Genomic DNA, 23,689 nt, shown 5'->3' with positions numbered 1-23,689 from the left:
ACTCTACTCCTCCACCTCTTGTGGAGGGCCTGACATCAGTCAGGCTCGCCCGCAGTTATCCGGAGGCCTAACCGTCTCCCTGTGATGCTGTGCTTCAGTGGTCACGCTCCTAGTCCGCCTTCATGTTCCATCCTGTGCACCTGGCTCTGCCTTTTAGATAACAGTAGCAAATTAGGGAAAGTACAAAAAGTCTCTGATAAGCAGAAATAATAGTGTAAGCTGTTTCTCTCTCCCTCTCTCTCTCTGCCTTGGCTGCCAGGCAGGAAAGGGCCCTCTGTCCAGTGGACACGTGACCCACGTGACCTTACCTATCATTGGAGATGACTCACTCTCCTTATCCTGCCCCTTTGTCTTGTATCCAATAAATGTCAGCGCGGCCTGGCATTCGGGGCCACTACCGGTCTCCACGTCTTGGTGGTAGTGGTCCCCCGGGCCCAGCTGCCTTTTCTTTTATCTCTTTGTCTTGTGTCTTTATTTCTAAGCTCTCTCGTCTCCACACACCAGGAGAAAACCCACCAATCCTGTGGGGCCGGACCCTACAACCCATGCCCTTCCTTATCATCTCATCTCACAGCTTTAAACCCACCTACACGGCTCCCTGTTCCCTGCAGACTTCTCCCTTGAACACTGGAATCCTTTGTCCAGTTGTCTCCTCAACACTCTTCTGGGAGGTGGAACAGGCATCTCCACCTTCGTATGTCCAAAAGGGTCATCCTGAATTCCCCCAAAGGTGTTCCCCAGCAGACCCAGGGTGGATGGGGGCCACCCTGTACTTCCTGGGGCTTAGCTGAACATGTCAGCATGTATTTAAAATAGAGAAGATATGACATTATTTGTGAGTTAAAAATAAGATAAGTGGATTAAAGAAATACATTGTTTTAAAAATTATTTATTATTTCTTCTAGTCTTTTTTTTTGAGACAGGGTCTCGCCCTGTTGCCCAGGATGGACTGCAGTGGTGTGATCTTGGCTCACTGCAACCTCCACCTCCTCTGCTCAAGCGATCCTCCTACCTCAGCCTCCCAAGTAGCTGGGACTGCAGGCCCGTACCAACACACCTGACTAAATTTTGTACCTTTTTTAGAGATGGGGTTTTGCCATGTTGCCCAGGTTGGTCTCAAACTCCTGAGCTCAAGCAGTCCACCCACCTCTGCCTCCCAAAGTGCTGAGATTACAGGCAAGAGCCACTGCGCCCAGCCTAAACATTCTTTGGAGGTGTGGGCGAAAAACTGTTTGAAGACCTCAGCCCTCCCGGACCTGCTCCCCCAGGACCTGTCTGACCTCGTCTCCTGCCTGTGCCTCCTCGCTCCCTCTGCTCCAGCCACTCAGGCCCCTTTCCTTTTCCGGGGTCCCCAAGTTGCTCCTGCCTCAGGGCCTTCACATGGGTGGTCCCTCTGCCTAGGACTCTGGCCCCTGAGGTGCAGGTGCAAACACCCTTCCTAACCCAGGTCTTTGTTCTGATATCACTTCCTCAGTGGGGACTTCTGTGACCCTCTCCCTGAGCCCCGCTTCAGCATTCCATCCCCACCCCCACCCTCACCTCTTGTCTGTATTGGCTGTTCTGCGTGTTTCCCTGTGCTGCTTCACCTTCCACTGTCTGGATCCTGATGACAAGGCCCCCAGGGAAAGTACAGCCAGAAGGTGGCGGGGCTGTGCTGGGCTTGGCCCCTCTCAGTGGAGCTCAAGAATGCTGAGGCATTTTGCAAATACATCTCTTACGCCCCCTTAGCAGAGATTTTCATTCAGATAAATTGCAGCCCAGTTTCAATGACATTTAAGATTGGTTCTGTTCTGTGATTCTGTATCTACCATTGAGCACCAGGGCACTGCTGATCGTTTCTGAAGGCTGAGCTCAGCCTGTGACTCACAGAGGGGAGAGGGGCTGTGCTCACATGGGGTTTGGTCAGGGCTGGGTCTGAGCCCCGAACGGAAGCTCATTCCAGCCCAGCTCCCCACTGCTGCAGCCTGTGTGGGGGCTTCTCCAGGAGGGGAGTGGGTTCTAAAGAAAGAGGTCAGAAACTCACTTGTTTTTCCTGTAGGAGTTTCTTACCCCTGCATCTTTTCTGGTGCAGTGGGCAGCAGAGGACTATCTTTCCTATGTATAAGGTCTTCCCTGTGTATAAGGTTATGGCCCAGGAAGGGGGTGTGTTGATTCTAACCAACAAACAGCGTATTTTTGACATTCAGGATTGAATTCTAAAGTCTCTTTCATGTTACCCAAGGTAGAACCCTGGAACAAGAGGAAGAGGAAAGCAAAGGAGTCAGGGATGGCTCTTCCTCAGGTGAGACGATATTCTCGGTGGATTGCTCTGTCTCCTTCCTTTCAGAAACCCTGGACCTTGGAGTTGGGAATCTTCTCTGAGTCTGAAGCGTCCTGCCTAACAGGTTTGCTCGCACTCACTCGTGCCTTCCCTCAGTCCCTCTCACCTCACTTAGATTCCATCTCTGGTGACCCAGTGACATGAACTTGGGAAGAGGCTGCACGGGGCATGGGCCTGGGAAGGGCTCACACCCAGACATGGATGGAGACGGGGTGAGGGTCCCGTGGTGTCAGTGCTGTTGGGCAGCAGGGATTGTTCAGGCCATGTTTGAATATATTGCCAGCTCTGTGTAAACTGTGATAAGAGAAGCTGGTTATGAAGTCAGATGTTAGTGTGTACAAGCACCCACGAAATGCTGTAAAATGAGAGGACTGTGGGGAAAGCTTTGTCACCTCATTTATATTGCATTTGATGCCGAACAAGTGAGTCACTGTGTTTCTGACTCCAAACTCCTTTTTTTTTTTTTTTTTGTTGAGACAGAGTCTCGCTCTGTCGCCTAGGCTGGAGTGCAGTGACGCAATCTCAGCTCACTGCAACCTCCGCCTCCTGGGCTCAAGTGATTCTCTCGCCATGGCCCCCCGAGTAGCTGGGACTACAGGCGTGCATCACCATGCCCGGCTATTTTTTTTGTATTTTTAATAGAGATGGGGTTTCACCGTGTTGCCCAGGCCGGTCTCCAATTCGTGAGCTCAAGCGATCCACCCGCCTCGGCCTCCCAAAGTGCTGGGATTACAGGCGTGAACTACCGCGCCCGGCCTTCATTACTTACATTCAACCAAGAGAGAAACTTATCCCTCACGCAGCGCCCTGAAAAGACAGAATATTGGATGAAGGTTTTCATACTTTTCCTCTCCCAGGAGAAATGGGAAATTGGTGTTTTTCTTGCAGTGACACTGCATCATGCCAGGGTAAGGCCTCTGTGAGCAGATGTCCTGTATTTTCCTACTACTGTTAAGAGTTCCAACCTCTTAAATGACCACTGGGTTTCTCACAAAGCAATTGGTTCATATATTGCTACTACATTTGTGTCGCCATGGTGGAGGTAGTGTTTGGGAATTCTAGTCCTCTATTTTATTGACATCATCACTTTAGTACAGTCTTATAATTTCTTTAAATAGGTCTGGAAACATTTTAATAGGTAGCATTGTATAATTCCTAATGTACTCGTGAGATGCATTGTGTGTTTGTGTCTAATGAGAGCTGCTAAAGAAAGAATGAAGATTGTTTTCACAGTATTGTTATTAGTTCTTAAACTTCAATGCATTCTTCTCCTGGGTTGTGAGTATGTCATCTGTTAGTTTTAACAGATCCAGCTCCTACTTTACCTTTTTCTTGGTCTCAGCTCAGGCATGCTCTGAAGTGGGCTTTAGCTGGAGCCTTGGTGAGCCCCATTTTCTCCTTTTTTTTTTTTTCGTTACAAGGTCCGGCCCTGTCGCCCATTCTGGAGTGCAGTGGTGCAATCTCGGCTCACTGCAACCTCCACCTCCTGGGCTCAAGCCAACCTCCCACCTCAGCCTCTCAAGTAGCTGGGACTACACGTGCATGCCACCACACCCAGCTAATTTTTATATTTTTTGTAAAGATGGGGTTCTCACTATTTTGCCGAGGATCGTCTCGAATTCCTGAGCTCAAGCAATCCACCCGCCTTGGCCTCCCAAGGTGTTAGGATTACAGGCATGAGCCATCATGCCCAGCCCATTTTCTCCATTTTAATTTAGACCAAATGCATCCAGCATTTACTGCTTGATTATGATGTTTGGTGAAATTTTCTTGTTTAATATTAGCTTTTGGGTGTTTTTCAAATTTCCTTTTTGGACTGATTTTTAATTATCCAATAATTTCTTTGAGTAAGTATTGTTGCAATATGTACTTCTTAAATCTATTAAATTAATGTATGATATTAAAAAATGTCCTAATCTTATGATTTCATAAGTAAAATAAACTAAAACCTCCATTGGGCTTTTGTTAATGCCTAAATATCTAAATTTAACTGGAAAAAAATGGTATCTGTACTTTTAATATTTTTATTTAATACCAATTGGAGTACAAGTTCTTACATATTTTTGTTTTAGCGTTTTTACAGCTTAATTTACAAAAATGTTTGTAAACTAAATTAAGTACAATTCATGCATTTCAATTGTCCCAGACTTTCTGAAAAGCACATGAGCAAAAAAGACAACTAAAGAGGTCATCAAAAAAAATACATCATTGAGACACATCTCCTTATTTCACTTAATTTAACTGGTATATGTGATGTGCACACATGAATATGTAGATGCATACGCCCATGGTTTTATAAAAGACATACCATCATTTAAATAAATTGTATGTGTTTTATCATTTGAAATCATATTTTAAATATTTTCTGTGGCCTTAAATTTGTTCTCCACTGTCTTTTTTTTTTTTTGAGATGGAGTTTCACTCTTTTGCCCAGGCTGGAGTGAAGGGGCGCAATCTCGGCTCACTGCAACCTCCGCTTCCTAGGTTCAAGCAATTCTCCTGCCTCAGCCTCCCGAGTAGCTGGGATTACAGGTGTCTGCCACCACACCTGGCTAATTTTTGTATTTTTAGTAGAGACGGGGTTTTACCATGTTGGCCAGGCTGGTCTCGAACTCCTGACCTCAGGTGATCCATCTAACTCGGCCTCCCAAAGTGCTGGGATTACAGGTGTGAGCCACCACACCCAGCCTGTTCTCTACTATCTATTAATGAACTAATAGGATAGTAATATATGGACATAAATGCGTTTGTGTATATAATGACCTTTGGTGAAGTTCCATATTGTTAGCCTTGAACTTGTTTCAGTTTTTCTCAGTTAGGTGACCTCATGTCAATTTACTTTTGGTGCTGTTTAGGAAAAACAACTCAAAAACCATGTTTTCCTCTGCTCTCACACCAACACCACAATCCACACAGAAGACTTCTGTGGCCAAATGCGAGGGATTTCTCCCCACCAACAAACAGCAAGCAACCAACTGGCTGTCCTCCAGTTCAGTTCCAACACTGTCTGCATGAAGATAGTGTCACATCTCACAGATTGATGGCTCAGTTCCCAATTGCATGTCCAGGCCTCTGAAACTTCTGACCGACCAACTTCAAGTTGAGGTTCCCATGAACCCTTCTTTGGGTTGGATTAATTTGCTGGAGCAACTCTTAGAGGTCAGAGAAACACTCAGTTTTACTGGTTGATTATAAATACTATTACAGAAGATACCAGTGAAGAGATGCATAAGGTGAGGTATGGGGAAAGGGGTACAGAGCTTCCCTGCCCTCCCTGGGTAGGCTGTCCTCCAGGAACCTCCACATGTCAGCCCTCTGGAAGCTCCCTGAACCCACTGCACTCCAGCCTGGGTGACAAAGCAAAACTCCATCTCAAAAAAAAACAAAAAAAAGAAAGAAATTTACATATTTATACAAAACTCATAGCCACTTTTTTTTTTTTTTTTTTTTGAGACGGAATCTCGCTCTGTGTCACCCAGGCTGGAGTGCAGTGGTGCGATCTCGGCTCACTGCAAGCTCTGCCTCCCAGGTTCATGGCATTCTCCTGCCTCAGCCTCCCGAGTAGCTGGGACTACAGGCGTCCGCCACCACGCCCGGCTAATTTATTTTTGTATTTTTAGTAGAGACGGGGTTTCACCGTGTTAGCCAGGATGGTCTCGATCTCCTGACCTCGTGATCCACCCGCCTTGGCCTCCCAAAGTGCTGGGATTACAGGCGTGAGCCACTGTGCTCAGCCAAAACTCATAGCCACTTTTATCTTTGTTTTCTCTTTTGATTCTACCCAAATTTCCAGTGAGAAAGTCCTGAATTCAGTGCTGAAATTAGGTTTTTACATGTGCTTTTTTCTATAAGTGTGATCTTGTAATAAAGGAAGTGGTTTGTTGTCCTTGATAATCTCATTTGGCTCCTGTGTAGTTCTTTGAGATAATTCCCTTGCCAGCTGGTTGTCTTCCAAATGCGTGCAAACTATATTATACTACTTTATGCAAACTATATTATACTACTTTATGCAAAGAGACAGACACTACTTTTTACTGTATCTTTCTAGGACTTTTTATTCTGTTTTCAGTTTAAATTTGCTTACCCCTGAGATTTTAAAGTCTCTTTCTTCATAAAACACTATTTGAACTTGAATATATTAACACATTCTGTGGCCAGTTTTGCTCGACATCATTTTACCCTTCATTCTCCAACATTCTCTCATTTCTTGTACTTCTTTATTTATTTGTATTTATTTATTTTTTCTTTTATTATTATTTTTACTTTTTTGTAGAAACAAGGTCTTGCTATGTTGCCAGGCTGGTCTCAAACTCCTGGGCTCAAACAATCTGCCTGCCTTGGCCTCCCAAAGTGCTGGGACTACAGGCATGAGCCACCATGCCTGGCCAATTTCTTTATTTTGTAAACCTCATTTTCACAGTAGTTCAGAGGATTTCAGCCACAGTGTAGCATCTAAAAGACTGGGAAAGTTCTTTTCTAACCAGTTTAATGACCAAGAAACTATTGAGACCAATCTACATGTCAGCCATTCACAGTAGAATGTGAGCAGCTGCCGACAGATGTTGCACAAAAGGATGTTGGGAATCTATTAGACATTGGTACACGTCGTTACATAAATGAATTCTTCCAAAATGACCACCCTTTCAGAACCTTGGACAGATATATTGACTCCTTTGTACTGATCTCAGACACTGAGATTCTAAAATGAAAACTCTGAAGGCTCTTCTTGACTATGTAGCCTTCCTTAATGCTTTAGCGTTCCAAACCGCCTACTTACCCTCTTTGGAAGATTATTCAGGGCATTGCGAGCTGCTCTTTCAGGTAGCTTGCCTGTTGCTTAACTGATTGCTTAGGTTTAATTTTAATTCCTAGACACCTGGGTACAGGTACTTGCTCTGTCATTTTTAGTCCTTTGACCTGAGACAGGTTTCTCAGCATGTCTGTGAAACAGTTGTCCCCACAGTAAAATGGGAGCAGATCTTTCTCTCATGGGCTACAGTGTTGTATGTGTTAGTACACGTAAAGGATTTAAAATACTACCTTGCATATGGGCATTGTTCTTAAATCCCTGTCATTGCTATTGCTCTCATCATAGTTTTAAGGCTCTGACTTGTTTTTTCTTCAAAGCCACTGTGGATATTATCATCGTTGAAGACACCACTCATTCTCTAGGTCATCTAGATGCTGAATATTGCTTGATGTGTCCGACATAATATCTATCTAACACTGGTAGAGATAAACTTGTGCTGGACTTTTTTGTTTTGTTTTGTTTTGTTTTGTTTTGTTTTGTTTTGTTTGTCTCCCTGTTGCCCAGGCTGGAGTGCAGTGGCACAATCTTGGCTCACTGCAACCTCTGCCTCCCAGGTTCAAGCAATTTCCGGCTAATTTTTGTATTTTTAGTAGAGACAGCGTTTCACTATGTTGGCCAGGTTGGTCTCGAACTCCTGACCTCAAGTGATTACCCCACCTTGGCCTCCCAAAGTGCTAGGATTACAGGCATGAGCCACTGCGCCCAGCTGATTTTGTATCTGTATATTTATTTATTGTCCACAAAACAAATCCACACTAATTTAGAGGATATCATAACCTCTTAGGGAAAAGAATAATGAAACGATTAAACAGACATAACTTGCTCAAATAAACCTTAGTCCGTGAGAATATGGGAAAAACTGGTTCAGTTTTTTTCTTTTTTTTTTTTTGTTTGTTTGTTTGTTTGTTTTTGTTTGAGATAGAATCTCGCTCTGTTGCCCAGGCTGGAGTGCAATGGTGTGATCTCAGCTCACCACAACCTCCACCTCCCGGCTTCAAATGATTCTCCGGCTTCAGCTTCCCAAGTAACTGGGATCACAGGTGCCTGCCACCACACCTGGCTATTTTTGTATTTTTAGTAGAGACGGGGTTTTGCCATGTTGGCCAGGCTCGTCTCGAACTCCTGACCTCAGGTGATCCACCCGCCTTGGCCTCCCAAAGTGCTGGGATTACAGGCGTGAGCCACCATGCCCAGCCAGATTCAGTTTCTTCTACTATACTCTTGCAACACAGAATGCTTCCGTTCTCCCAGATGTGTTGGGTTTTCCATCACATCAATCAAGCAGTTCTGCAGTGGATATATGACCTGGGTGTCCTCCCATTCAGTTCAGTTCTTACGCTGTCTGGATATGGCATCACATTCCACAGGTGTAGGGCTCAGTCCCACAAGGGTGCAGCCTCCTCATTGCCATTCACAAACACAGACTGTGGCTTGGGTTTCTCACTAACTGGCTTAAGTTGTAAATTCTCATCACCTTTGCGTTGGGATCAATTAATTTGTTAGAGTGGCTCGCAGAATTCAGGGGAACACTTGATTCATATTGATTCATTTATTGCTGAGGATATAACAAAGAATGCAGGTGGAAGCGATCTATTGGGTGAGATAGGGAGAAGGGGCTCTGAGCTTCCATGCCCTCTGTGGGTGCACCACTCAAGGAGCCTCCATGTTATCATCTGTCCCAGATGCTCCTCAGAACCTTAATTTTTTGCATTTTTATGGAAGCTTCATTACATAGGCATAACTGTTTACATTATTGGCCATGGATGTTCAACTGAACCTTCAGCCCTTCTTCCCTTTTGCAGTGTTGGAGATTGAGCCTGGAAGTCCCAACCCTGTAATCTTTTATTTATTTTTATTTTTATTTATTTATTTTGGGACAGAGTCTCACTCTGTCGCCCAGGCTGGAGTGTGGTGCTGTGATCTCGGCTCACTGCAACCTCTGCCTCCCAGGTTCAAGTGATTCTCCTGCCTCAGCCTCCTGAGTAGCTGGGATTACAGGTAGGCACCACCATGCCCGGCTAATTTTTGTATTTTTAGTAGAGACAGGGTTTCACTGTGTTGGCCAGGCTGGTCTCAAACTCCTGACCTCAAGTGATCCACTGGCCTTGGCCTCCCAAAGTGCTGGGATTACAGGCATGAGCCATGGCTCCCGGCCTAACCCTGTAATCTTGCCTTGGTCTTTCCAGTGTCCAGCCCACACCCTGAAGCTATCTAGCGGCCTTCAGCCACCAGTCTCATTGACATACAAAAAGATACTTATCACCTCACAGATTTCAAGTGAGCTCTTTTCAGGAAAAGGGGATGAAGATCAAATCTGTATGTACCGTGATCACAGCCTGGATGTGTCAGTCTGCTTCCTTGAATTGAACCTATTCTTACAGCTCTCTCCTCTTCTTGTTTTATGTGAAGATTCAAATTTTCCTCATAGTCACTTGGTGAAATGTGTTTTTCATTTTAGGGACAGTTGACATTCAAGGATGTGGCCATAGAATTCTCTCAGGAGGAGTGGACATGCCTGGACCCTGCTCAGAAGACTTTGTACAGGGACGTCATGTTGGAGAATTATAGGAACCTGGTCTCCCTGGGTGAGGATGACTTTCTTTTAGAAGTCAGGGTCTGTTCTCGTGTATGTTTTCATTTTCCCTTGTGAGTCTCTTGAGAGCCCCTGCATTGCTTGATGAGGATTGATGTCCTGTTGACTCATAAATGAAAAGCCTAATCATGCAGAATCTGGACTTCAATCTTGGTGTTTCTCGAGGTGGTCTGCCCACTTTGTGGAGAGTTTTAGAGCTTTGTATGCATAATACCTTGTACCAGACTTTTTAAATGTTTGATTTTCTGTTTTCTACTTCTGTGCTTTTGATTGAGTGGTTCATGGAAGAAAGCTAGATATCTGCGTAGTGTGGTGTTTCCTAACCACTCAGGAGGCATTCCGTGGATCAACTGTTGAAATGTTTTTCCAAATCCGTCTGCAGTTTCCTCTCTTCTCATGGAAACCTAAGGGTGCGATTCTGGAAAAGCCACAGCACATTATATTTCTTTTTTTCTTTCTTTCTTTCTTTCTTTTCTTTCTTTTTTTTTTTTTTTTTTTTTTTGAGACGGAGTTTCACCCTTGTCACCCAGGCTGGAGTGCAATGGCATGATCTCGGATCACTGCAACCGCAACTACCGCCTCCTGAGTTCAAGCGATTCTCCTGCCTCAGCCTCCCGAGTAGCTGGGATTACAGGCTTTAGCCACCATGCCGAGCTAATTTTTGTATTTTTAATAGAGACAAGGTTTCACCATGTTGGCCAGGCTAGTCCCGAACTCCTGACCTCAGGTGATCTGCCCAACTCAGCCTCCCAGAGTGCTGGGATTACAGGCGTGAGCCACCATGCCTGGCCTTCTTTCTTCTCATAAGCAGGAATCTCTCCTTTTGATCTCAGTATTATCTCCTTGTTGGAACAAGGGAAGGAGCCCTGGAATGTGGAGAACCAAGAGACAATAGAAACTGGGAGTGGATCAGAGGTGTGATCACTGGTCAGAGTTCAGATGGGCAGGGAGAAAGCCTCTCTTTAGACAGTGTTTGAGAAACACCCTGCAAATGGGAGAGTTTTTTGGGAAAATAAAAGTTTATATCCTGTGATCACTGATAAGAATTTTTTTCCCTACCACTTAATTCCCTGTTCTTTAGATGTGTAAAACTTTATCCTTCCAACCTGCAGTGGTGCTACAGCCCAAACAGCAACACATGCAAAGTCTTGGTCATGATCTACAACCGTCTGTTACTGGCTTTCTATGAACTCTTAGTCCCTTTCAAAAGGGTTGCTCTCCTCCTTAGTCTCTCCTTCTGTGCTTGATTCAATCAAAAATCCTTATTTTTCTGTCCACAGAGACAGACGTGAGGCCTCCATAGTTTTGGCAATTGCCCCTATCCATATTTTATCCCATTTCATGAGCTTGGAAGACCTACTTCCAAGAGATAGAAAACACTGGCTGCTTCTCCTTTGCACCTGGGGCCCCGGAAACTTCACGGAGCTGTCTTAAGCTTTCCTTGCCTGTTGAGGTCTCAGCTACTTCTTCTCTTCCACTTTGTGACAGTCTGTGGGTGTGGGTGACAAGGGGAGTGGGTTGGATCTTCTGAGATGGTTAGCCAAATTGTTAAGTACAGTGGACAGAAATGTCCTCTCTTTGATCCCAGTCCTACATGGGGCGTGTATCCTATTTTTTTCACACTTGAGCATGGGATTCATTGAACAAAACAAACCTGGAGGCATCACACTACCTTACTTCAAACTGTATTATGAAGATATAGTAATTAAAACAGGATAGTACTTCCTTAAAAATAGACACATCAGCCAGTGGAACAGAATAAAAAGAGTAAAAAATGCCGGATGCAGTGGCTCTCCCCTGTAATCCCAGCACTTTGGGAGGCTGAGGTGGGTGGATCACGAGGTCAGGAGTTTGAGACCAGCCTGTCCAATATGGTGAAATGCTGTCTCTACTAAAAATACAAAAATTATCCAGGCATGGTGGTGCACACCTGTAGTCCCAGCTACTTGGGAGGCTGAGGCAGAAGAATCACTTGAACCCGGGAGGCAGAGGTTGCAGCGAGCTGAGATTGTGCCACTGCACTCCAGCCTGGCGACAGAGCGAGACTCCATCTCAAAAAAAAAAAAAAAAAAAAAAAAGTGAAAAAAAAAAAATGATGGATATATGGCCAGTTGCCTTTTGACAGAGGTACCAAGAACACACAATGAAAAAAGGACAGTTTTTTCAATAAGTATTGCTAGAAAAAAGCAATATCCACACACAGGAGAATGAAATGGATGTTAATCTCACACCAGATACCAAAATTGCTTCAAAATGTATTAAATACTTAAACGTAAGACCTGATAATGTAAAACTACTAGAAGTAATCATAGGGGAAAACCTACATGACGTTATCAATGATTTTTTGGGCTTGACCCCAGAAGCTTGTGCAACAAAAGCAAAAATGGGGTAGCATCTACTGAAAATGCTTCTGCACTGCAAAGGGAACAATTAACATAATGAAGAGACAACCTACGGATTGTGAGAAAGTATTTGCAATTTGTATATTTGACACCAATTTAATGTCCAAAATGTATGAGAAATCGAAACTACGCAATAGCATGAAAACAAACCAATTAAAAAAATGGCCAAAGGACCTCAATATACATTTTATTTCCTTTTTTTTTTTTTTTTTTGAGACAGAATCTCGCTCTGTCACCCAGGCTGGAGTGCAGTGGCGCGATCTCGGCTCACTGCAATCTCCGCCTCCCAGGTTCAAGTGATTCTCCTGCCTCAGCCTCCCAAGTAGCTGGGACTACAGGCATGCACCACCACACCTGGCTAATTTTTGCGTTTTTGGTAGAGACAGGGTTTCACCACGTTGGCCAGGCTGGTCTCAAACCCCTGGTCTCACGTGATCCACCCACCTTGGCCTCCCAAAATGCTGAGATTACAGGTGTGAGCCTCAATATACAGTTCTTGAAGGAAGACAGACAAACAGCCAACATCACTACTTGCAGAGATGCAAATTTAAAGCAGCATAAAATATCACATAGTTGTCAGAATGGCTACTGTCAGAAGGACAAAAGATATGTGTTAGCAAAGATATGGAGACTGGGGGTTCTCATACACTATTGGTTGAATGTAAATTAGTCCAGGCGTTATGAAAAATTATATGGAAATTTCTCAAAAAAATAAAAATAAAAGTACTATATTATCCAGCAATCCCACTTCTGGGTATACAGTTGGCCCTTGAACAGCACAGGTTTGAATTCCATGGGTCGTCTTATATATGGGTTTTATTCCAGTAAATATATTGGAAATTTTTAAAGACATTTCCAACAATTTGAAAAAGCAGACAAATTGCATAACCTAAAAATATTATAAAAATTAAGAAAAAATTAGGTATGTCATGAATGCATAAATTATTACTCTATTATTTACCACCATAAAAAATACACAAATCTGGCCGGGTGCGGTGGCTCACGCCTGTAATCCCAGCACTTTGGGAGGCCAAGGTGTGTGGATCACCTGAGGTCAGGATTTTGAGACCAGCTGGCCAACATGGTGAAACCCTGTTTCTACTAAACATACAAAAAGTAGCTAGGTGTGGTGGCACATGCCTGTAATCCCAGCTAGGTGGGAGGCAGAGGCTGGAGAATCACTTGAACCAGGGAAACAGAAGTTGCAGTGAGCCGAGATCGCACCACTGCCCTCTAGCTTGGGCATCAGAATGAGACTCTCTTTCAAAATAAAAACACAAATCTATCATAAAAAAATTAAAACTTATACACACACTTACTGCATGTGACATACAGTACAAAAATCAGCTGGGCGTGGTGGCAGGCACCTGTAATCCAGCTACTCGGGAGGCTGAGGCAGAGAATTGTTTGAACCTGGGAGGCGGAGGTTGCAGTGAGCCGAAATCACGCCACTGCACTCCAGCCTGGGTGACACAGCGAGACTCCGTCTAAAAAAAAAAAAAAAAAAAAAATATATATATATATATATATACACACACACACACACACACACGAATGTAAAGATATAATAATCATAATTGTATAGAACTAATTTTAGTACATAGTGTACTGCCATACAATTTCATAGCCACCTCCTATTGCTATTACATGGAGCTCAAGTGTTGCAAGTATTTGCTTAATACACTCTGTAACGCTAATCATCTTTAAGTAGTTCATCTCTCCGGTAAATTGCATATCATAATAAAAAGTGATCTCTTGCCGCGTGCGGTGGCTCACGCCTGTAATCCCAGCATTTTGGGAGGCCAAGGTGGGCAGATCATCTGAGGCCAGGAGTTCGAGACCAGCCTGGCCAACATGGTGAAACCCCGTCTCTACTAAAAATATAAAAAATTAGCTGGGCATGATGGTGGGCGCCTGTAATCCCAGCTACTTGGGAGGCTGAGGCAGGAAAATTGCTTCAACCCGGGAGGTGGAGGTTGCAGTGAGTTGAGATTGTGCCACTGCGCTCCAGCCTGGTGACAGAGCAAGACTCCATCTCAAAACAAACAAACAAACAAACAAAAAAGGAATAGAGTATATAATACATATAACATAAAAAATACAAGATATATTCTAATCGACATTATATGTTTATTAGTAAGGCTTCCAGTCAATCGTAGGCTATTAGTGGTTAAGTTTTTGGGGAGTCAAAAGTTATACACAGATTTTCAACTGAGTGGAGGGTTGGCATTCTTAACCCCTACATTGTTCAAGGGTCAAGTATAGATCCAAAGGATTTAAATCAGCATATCTATGACGTATCTGCATTCCATGTTTAATGCAGCATTGTTCACAATAGTCGAGTTATGAAATCAAACTACGTGTTCATTAACAGATGAATGGATAAAGAAAATGATGGAACACTGTGTAGCCTTTAAAAGAAGGAAGTTCTGTCTGCCAGAACATGGATGGACCCCGAGGATATTTTGCTAAATGAAATAATCTAGGCACAGAAATACAAGTACTGCACCTTCTTACCTATGTGTGGAATCCAAACCTCTTGAACTCATAGAAAGAAGAACGTTGCTTACAAGAGGGTGGGGTTGGGGAGATTAGGAAGATGTTTGTCGTTTCAACACAAAGGTTCAATTAAACGAGTAAATGACACATTTTTCACATGATGGATGTGGTAATAAGCGTGATTCCATCATTCCACATTGTATATATGCATCATGACATCATTTTGTTCCCCATAAATATATACACCTGTAGTTTGCCATTATACAATAAAAGTTTTTTTAAAAAAGTTATATTCCATTCCTTGCACCAGTTAGAATGGCAATCATTAAAAAGTCAGGAAACTTTAACAGGTGCTGGAGAGGATGTGGAGAAATAGGAACACTTTTACACTGTTGGTGGGACTGTAAACTAGTTCAACCATTGTGGAAGTCGGTGTGGCGATTCCTCAGGGATCTAGAACTAGAAATACCATTTGACCCAGCCATCCCATTACTGGGTATATACCCAAAGGACTATAAATCATGCTGCTATAAAGACACATGCACACGTATGTTTATTGTGGCACTATTCACAATAGCAAAGACTTGGAACCAACCCAAATGTCCAACAATGATAGACTGGATTAAGAAAATGTGGCACATATACACCATGGAATACTATGCAGCCGTAAAAAATGATGAGTTCATGTCCTTTGTAGGGACATGGATGAAATTGGAAATCATCATTCTCAGTAAACTATTGCAAGAACAAAAAACCAAACACCACATATTCTCACTCATAGGTGAGAATTGAACAATAAGAACACATGGACACAGGAAGGGGAACATCACACTCTGGGGACTGTTGTGGGGTGGGGGGAAGGGGGAGGGATAGCTTTAGGAGATATACCTAATGCTAAATGACAAGTTAATGGGTGCAGCACACCAGCATGGCACAGGTATACATATGTAACTAACCTGCACATTGTGCACATGTACCCTAAAACTTAAAGTATAGTAATAATAAAAAAAAAATATTTCCATTAAAAAAAAATTTTTTTAAAGCCATCCAACCTATTTTCCAAAGTGGTTGTAGCCTTTTACATTCCCACTACCAGTGTGTGAGAATTTTAGTTTTTTGACATCCTTGTTAACACTTGGTATTGCTAGTTTTAAATTCCAGCCTTTCTAATCAACATTTAGTAGTTTAATTTGTATTTTCCTAATGACTATGATGTTGAATATCTTTTAATGTGCTTATTATCTATATATATTAATATTTTCTTTTGTGCAGTGTATGTTCAAATCATTTTCCAACGTTTAAAATTGGGCTTTTTGTTTTCTTAATATTGAATTTTGAGAGTTCTTCGTATATTCCAGATACAAAGTCTTTATCAGATTTGTGCTTTGTGAATATTTTCCCTCAGTCTGAGTCTTCATTCTTTTAACAGTGTGTCTTTATAAATTAATTATTTTTTTTCTTTTATGTATCATGATTGTGGTATCATATCTAGGAAATCTTTGCTTGATCCGAGGGCTGCACAGATTTTTCCTCATGTTGGTTTTCTAAAAGTTTTATGGTTTAGATTTTACATTAGGTTTTCATCTGATCTATTTGAGTATATTTTTCTATATGGAATGAGGTATAAACAAAAGGTTTTTTTGCATATGAATATCTAATTGTTTCAGCACCATTTTTTAAAAAGACTTTCTTTTCTCCATGGAATTGCCATTTATTCTTTGTCAAAAATCAGTTGTCTATATAACGTGAGTCTATTTCAGTATTCTCTATTTCATTCCATTGATCTATTTGATATTTGTCTAATCAACAATAATCACACTGTCTTGATGACTACACTTTTATAATGAAAGCAGGTAGTGATAGTGTTACAACTTTCTTCTTTATCAAAATTGTTTTAATTATGCTAGATCCTTTCCATTTTCCTATGAATTTTAGAAAGCCTGTTAATTTCTCAAAAAATGCATGCTGGAATTTTGGTTGGGATTGTGTTGAATCAATAGGCTAAATGGGGAGTGTTGCTGTCTTAACAATATTGAGTCTTCTAAATGCTGAACAAGATATATTTAGCTTTTCATTTATTAAGGTCTTCTTTAATTCCTGTCTGCAATATTTTATAGTTTTTAGTGTATAGGTTCTTCATATCTGCTGTCGGACTTTTCTCTAAGTATTTAATGTTTTTAAAGCTATTGCAAACTGCATTTTAGAAAACTTTCTGATTATTCATTGCTAGTATATAGAAATAAAATTGATTCTTTGGGGTATTGATAATGTATTCTTCAACCTTGCTAAACTCACCAGTTCTAGCAGCATTTTTGTAGAGTATATTGAATTTTCTCAAGGATGATTATGTTATCTGCAAATAAAGACAGTTTTATTTCATAAAAAAAAAAAATTATATTCCAGTTCTTGTACCCTGTGCTGGTTCTGAAGTAGAACTCCTCTTTTCTTTCTTTCTTTTTTTTTTTTTTTTTTTTTTTTGAGAGGGAGTCAGGCTGTGTCGCCCAGGCTGGAGTGCAATGGCGCGATCTCGGCTCACTGCAAGCTCCACCTCCTGGATTCACGCCATTCTCCTGCCTCAGCCTACCGAGTAGCTGGGACTGCAGGTGCCCGCCACAACGCATGGCGAATTTTTTGTATCTTTAGTAGAGACGGGGTTTCATCGTGTTAGCCAGGATGGTCTCAATCTCCTGACCTCGTGATCCACCCGCCTTGGCCTCCCAAAGTGCTGGGATTACAGGCGGGAGCCACCGGCGCCCGGCGGACTCCTCTTTTCTCAAGAGAAATTGTTGGCCGAGCACCCTGGCTTACGCCTGTAATCCCAGCACTTTAGGAGGCTGAGGTGGGTGGATCACGAGGTCAGGAGATTGAGACCATCCTGGCTAACACGGTGAAACCCCGTCTCTACTAAACAAAATACAAAAAATTAGCCGGGCATGGTGGCGGGCGCCTGCAGTCCCAGCTACTCGGGAGGCTGAGGCAGGAGAATGGCGTGAACCCGGGAAGCAGAGCTTGCAGTGAGCCGAGATTGCGCCACTGCCTGGGTGACAAAGCGAGACTCTGTCTCCAAAAAAAAAAAAGAGAGAAATTGTTGACAATCCACAGACTATAACTTTCTGTAAACACGGTTACTAATTCTTGCCTACTGCTTATATCCTGAGTTGCTAAAATATTTTCTTAATTTCGATTATTATTGATAGAGGATGGTTTTTTACCATGTGTAAGAAATACAACTGTTGGGGCCGGGCGCAGTGGCTCACGCCTGTAATCCCAGCACTTTGGGAGGCTGAGGCGGGTGGATCACCTGAGGTTGGGAGTTCGAGACCAGCCTGACCAACATGGAGAAACCCTGTGTCTACTAAAAATACAAAATTAGGCTGGCGTGGTGGTGCATGCCTGTAATCCCAAGTACTCAGGAGGCTGAGGCAGGAGAATCGCTTGAACCCGGGAGGCAGAGGTTGCGGTGAGCCGAGATTGCACCACTCACTCCAGCCTGGGCAACAAGAGCAAAAGTCCTTCTCAAAAAAAAAAAAAGAAAGAAAGAAAGAAAGAAATATAACTGTTATATACCACTTGTTAATGTTGCAAAATGTTTGCTCTGTGTGGGTATATAGGGGTATGTAGTTTTATAACAGGTATTCAGAAAAATAGTTTTTTCTGACATTTTAAAATTGAATTCCTCCTCGTTTTTTCAGTGCTATTATTGTTTTCCAGTTCAAAGTTACTAATTCTTTAATTATTCATTACATATGTTTGCTGTGAGTTATTTACCATTAGAGCATATCATGTTATGCTTCAGCGTTTACTTATGAGTAACAAATATGCTTTAAATAGGCACGATCTAAGAATTCTTTCTCTTGAATTCTGCGACAGCCATGTAAAATATACTGCCAATTGGTAGCCTTGGGTCATGGTTGAAAAATACTCCTTTCAGGGCTAATATGGGTTTGCACAATATGCGTGTTTTGTTCACAGAATGTTTAAAACTAGGATCCCCTACTATTTGAATTACATGTTACCACCTTTTCTTTGATAAGGAATCCTGTTCCTTTTGTGTTCTGGAAAATTATGGTTCTGAAGAATCGTAAGTCTGTTCAACATAACTATTACTTTTGGTGTAACATTAGGTTTTTCAATGGGAAATAATTATTTACCTACTATAGTTAACTGGAAATCTATGGTTGTTTATATCTTACAGATATCTCTTGTAAATGTGTAAACACGGATTTGCCACCAAAGGGGAAGAACAATATGGGAGAAGCGTTCTACACGGTGAAGTTGGAGAGACTTGAAAGCTGTGACATTGCAGGCTTGTCCTTCCAGGAAGTTCAGAAAAATGCATACGACTTTGAGTGTCAGTGGAAAGATGATGAAGGAAATTATAAAACAGTACTTATGTTGCAAAAAGAAAATCTCCCTGGTAGAAGAGCTCAACGTGATAGAAGGGCTGCAGGAAACAGGCATATTGAAAATCAGCTTGCAGTAAGCTTTCAATCACATCTCCCTGAACTGCAGCAATTTCAAGGTGAAGGGAAAATTTATGAATACAATCAAGTTGAGAAGTCTCTTAATAATCGAGGAAAACATTATAAATGTGATGAATGTGGCAAGGTCTTCAATCAAAACTCACAGCTAACAAGTCATAAGAGAATTCATACTGGAGAGAAGCCTTAGCAGTGTAATGAGTGTGGCAAAGCCTTTACTGTTCATTCAAACCTAACAATCCATCAGGTCATCCATACTGGAGAAAAACCTTACAAATATAATCAATGTGGAAAGGTCTTCAGTCAACCTTCAAACCTTGCAGGTCATCAGAGAATTCATACTGGAGAGAAACCTTACAAGTGTAATGAGTGTGGCAAAGCCTTTAGAGCACATTCAAAACTAACTACACATCAGGTCATCCATACTGGTGAAAAACCTTACAAATGTAAGGAATGTGGCAAGTGCTTCACTCAAAATTCACACCTTGCAAGTCATCGAAGAATTCATACTGGGGAGAAGCCTTACAAGTGTAATGAGTGTGGCAAAGCCTTTAGTGTTCGCTCAAGCCTGACTACCCATCAGACAATCCACACTGGAGGAAAACCTTACAAATGTAATGAATGTGGCAAGGTCTTCAGGCACAATTCATACCTTGCAAAGCATCGGCGAATTCATACTGGTGAGAAACCTTACAAGTGTAATGAGTGTGGGAAAGCCTTCAGTATGCATTCAAACTTAACTAAGCATCAGATCATCCATACCGGAGAAAAACCTTTCAAATGTAATGAATGCGTCAAGGTTTTCACTCAGTATTCACACTTAGCAAATCATCGAAGAATTCATACTGGAGAGAAACCTTACAGGTGTGATGAGTGTGGCAAAGCCTTTAGTGTGCGATCAAGCCTAACTACCCATCAGGCAATTCATACTGGAGAAAAGCCTTACAAATGTAATGACTGCGGTAAGGTCTTCACACAAAATTCACACCTTGCAAGTCATCAGGGAATTCATTCTGGAGAGAAACCTTACAAGTGTGATGAATGTGGTAAAGCCTTCAGTCAAACATCACAACTTGCGAGGCATTGGAGAGTTCATACTGGAGAAAAACCTTACAAGTGTAATGAGTGTGGCAAAGCCTTTAGTGTTCATTCAAGCCTAACTATACATCAGACAATACATACTGGACAAAAACCATCAAATGTAATGATTGCGGCAAGGTCTTCAGACACAATTCGTACCTTGCGATTCATCAGAGAATTCACATTGGTGAGAAACCTTATAAGTGTAATGAGTGCGGCAAAGCATTTAGTGTACATTCAAACCTAGCTACCCATCAGGTCATCCATACTGGAGAAAAACCTTACAAATGTAACGAATGTGGCAAGGTCTTCACTCAAAATTCACATCTTGCAAATCATAGAAGAATTCACACTGGAGAAAAACCTTATAGGTGTAATGAGTGTGGGAAAGCCTTTAGTGTTCGCTCAACCCTAACTACCCATATGGCAATCCATACTGGAGACAAACCTTACAAATGTAACCAATGTGGCAAGGTCTTTACTCAAAATTCAAACCTTGCAAAACATCGAAGAATTCATAGTGGATAGAAACCTTACAAAGGACGCCGGGGGTGGTGGCTCATGCCTGTAATCCCAGCACTTTGGGAGGCCGAGGCGGGGGGATCACCTGAGGTCTCGAGTTCGAGACCGGGCTGGCCAACACGGTGAAACGCTGTCTCTACTAAAAATACAAAAATTAGCTGGGTGTGGTGGTGCACGCCTGTAATCCCAGCTACTCGGGAGGCTGAGGCAGGAGAATTACTTGAACCTGGGAGGCGGAGATTGCAGTGAGCGAGATCATGCCATTGCACTCCAGCCTGGGCAACAAGAGTGAAACTCCATCTCCAAAAAAAAAAAAAAAAAAAAAAAGTAACCTTACAAAGGAGTGCGGCCAGTTTTTCAGCCACAAATTCTTTCACAACATCAGAGAATTCATTCTTGAGACAATTCTTACAAATACAGTGACTGTGGCAAACTCCTGATGAGTTTAAGCATTAACAGACATCAGAGTTCAAATCCTGTGAATATACTATGTATGACAGAAGCTTTATCCAGGTCTCAGAGCTCAATAGGCATCAAAAGATACATCTTTGATGAAGTCACACAAACGTAACATGCATGCTGAGACTATTACTCCTGGACCACAACTGTAGGTGAGGATTCATAGGAAGAGTAGAACTCAGTCTCTAGTTTCCTCATAACCCTCTGCTATTATATACTTCAGCATAATCAGAAGTCCAAATGTGTTAAAACTCATTACATGATACATATCAAAGGTTGTAGGATGTTTGGAAATGGCCAATTACTTTCAGCTTATAAAATGTTTTGTTGAAGTATTTAAGATTTATTGAAAAGGCTACTATTTATAACTTCCAACCAGAACTTTGCAATGTGCTGATTTTATACATGATTATACGCCTAACATGGTGTTGTTCGGGAAAGAATCAAAGGATGGAAGGGCTCACTCACTTCATTAGGTGAGGATTATTTCTCTCCAAGCTCCTGAAGAAGAAAGACTCTGCCTTTTAAAATTAAATATAGTCTGAATTAGAGAGCACGTGGAAAGGGCAGAGGATGATGAACTATGATGTCACTCATCCTTATTGCACTGCAGGTGCCCTTCTTCTGACAGAAGAGCACTGTGGGTATGGGAAGAAATTCTCTACTGGCCGGGCACAGTGGCTCACGCCTGTAATGCCAGCACTTTGGGAGGCCAAGGTGGGTGGATCACCTGAGGTCGGGAGTTCGAGACCAGCCTGACCAACATGGAGAAACCCCATCTCTACTAAAAATACAAAATTAGCCAGGCATGGTGGCGCATGCCTGTAATCCCAGCTACTCAGGAGAGGCAGGAGACTCGCTTGAACCCGGGAGGCAGAGGTTGTGGTGAGCCGAGATCATGCTACTGCACTCCAGTCTGGGCAATAAGAGCGAAACTCTGACTCAAAAAAAGAAAGAAAGAAATTCTCTAGCAATAGACCATGAAATAGAGCCAGGAAGACACTCAGATTTTTATTAGAGGAGAGTAATAGCTTATTAGGGACTGATGTGTGGTACAAATAATGCAGAAAAGTGGAGGCTACCTTCTCCATCAAATGCCAATAGCTGTTGCATAGCAAAGATTGATTTTTTTTTTTTTTTTGAGATGGAGTCTTGTTCTGTTGCCCATGCTGGAGTGCAGTGATGCAATCTCAGCTCACCGCAACCTCCGCCTCCTGGGTTTTAGCGATTCTCCTGCCTCAGCCTCCCAAGTAGCTGGGATTACAGACATGCACCACCACGCCTGGCTAATGTTTGTATTTTTAGTAGAGACGGAGTTTCACTATGTTTGCCAGGCTGGTCTCGAACTCCTGACCTCATAATCCGCCCACCTTGGCCTGCCAAAGTGCTGGGATTACGGGCTGGAGCCACCGTGCCTGGCCGGCCGAGCATAAGAAGTTTAATCAAAGTAACCAGAATCCCATGTTTGTTACTAGGATTTACATTAACTGCTGGAATCACATTTTGCTACTATTGAAGAATGCATCATAGATTTAATGTTTTAACTAATAAAATTTGATGTATTTTATAAGTATGAATGAATCATTTCTTGCCAACATAGTTTTATCCTACCTCAGTAGCATACTTCATAACAGATAACAACAGTGCACCATTAAGCTATTGAAGGATCTAGAACAATGATTTCCATTGTTGGATCAAACAACATATACTTTTCAGAAACTAAGTGTATTTTGGTTTTTTTGTTTGTTTGTTTGAGATGGAGTCTCACTCTGTCACCCAGGCTGGAGTGCAGTGGCGTGATCTCGGCTCACTGCAACCTCTGTCTCCCGGGTTCAAGCAATTCTCCTGCCTCAGCCTCCCAAGTAGCTGGGATTATAGGTGCCCACTACCACGACCGGCTAGTTTTTGTATTTTTAGTAGAGACAGGGTTTCACTATGTTGGCCAGGCTGGTCTCGAACTCCTGACCTCAAGTGATCCACCTGCCTTGGCCCCCCCAAAGCTCTGGGATTACAGGTGTGAGCCACCATGCTCAGCCCAGAAACTAATTGTATTTTGTACTTGAATTATTCTCTCCACACTCTGCCTTGGGATACTTATGTGGTATAATGAAAATCCCACAGAAAGGATATTTCAGACTCTCACACCCTGAAGTCTGCATTGCTCTTCATGCATATGCACAGTATTATTATATTTTTGCATGTCTCTTTCTTGCATGCCAAATAACACCTATGGCATTTATCTTGATGTACCTGAAGTGAAAATACAAGTATAGTAAAAATATGACATATTAGGAAACAAAAAAACTGTAGGGAATATGGATAAAAACAATAACATCTCTTTTTTACCCTTGGAATGCTCAGTGGCAATTGGAAAAATTAATATATATAAATTTTCTTTTAAGAAAGAATATGACACATTCAGATTTTTTTTTTCCTGGCAGATAAACGACAAAGTTTGTATGTTCACCCTCATAACATTTTGATCATTTGAACTTGTGACCTCTCTACTGGAACTGTATTGAA

General features: G+C 42.2%; 1 protein-coding gene across 1 annotated transcript in view; it reads left to right on the top strand.

Annotated features, from left to right (window-relative positions):
- The window catches only part of ZNF665 (zinc finger protein 665), a 28,136-nt gene extending 5,452 nt beyond the window's left edge, over positions 1-22,684 (top strand). Inside the window, 4 exon segments of the mRNA XM_054672588.2 lie at positions 2,222-2,281; positions 9,589-9,715; positions 18,820-20,298; positions 20,301-22,684. Of these exon segments, the coding sequence (XP_054528563.2) occupies positions 2,267-2,281; positions 9,589-9,715; positions 18,820-20,298; positions 20,301-20,833 (2,154 nt within the window). The 5' untranslated portion in view covers positions 2,222-2,266 and the 3' untranslated portion in view covers positions 20,834-22,684.
- The last annotated feature ends 1,005 nt before the right edge of the window (positions 22,685-23,689 follow it).

The sequence above is a fragment of the Pan troglodytes genome, chromosome 20 (assembly GCF_028858775.2).
Source record: "Pan troglodytes isolate AG18354 chromosome 20, NHGRI_mPanTro3-v2.0_pri, whole genome shotgun sequence".
Taxonomy (NCBI): Eukaryota; Metazoa; Chordata; class Mammalia; order Primates; family Hominidae; genus Pan; species Pan troglodytes.
The sequence above is the reverse complement of the archived record's forward strand: the minus strand, read 5'-3'. Positions and strand labels throughout refer to the sequence as shown.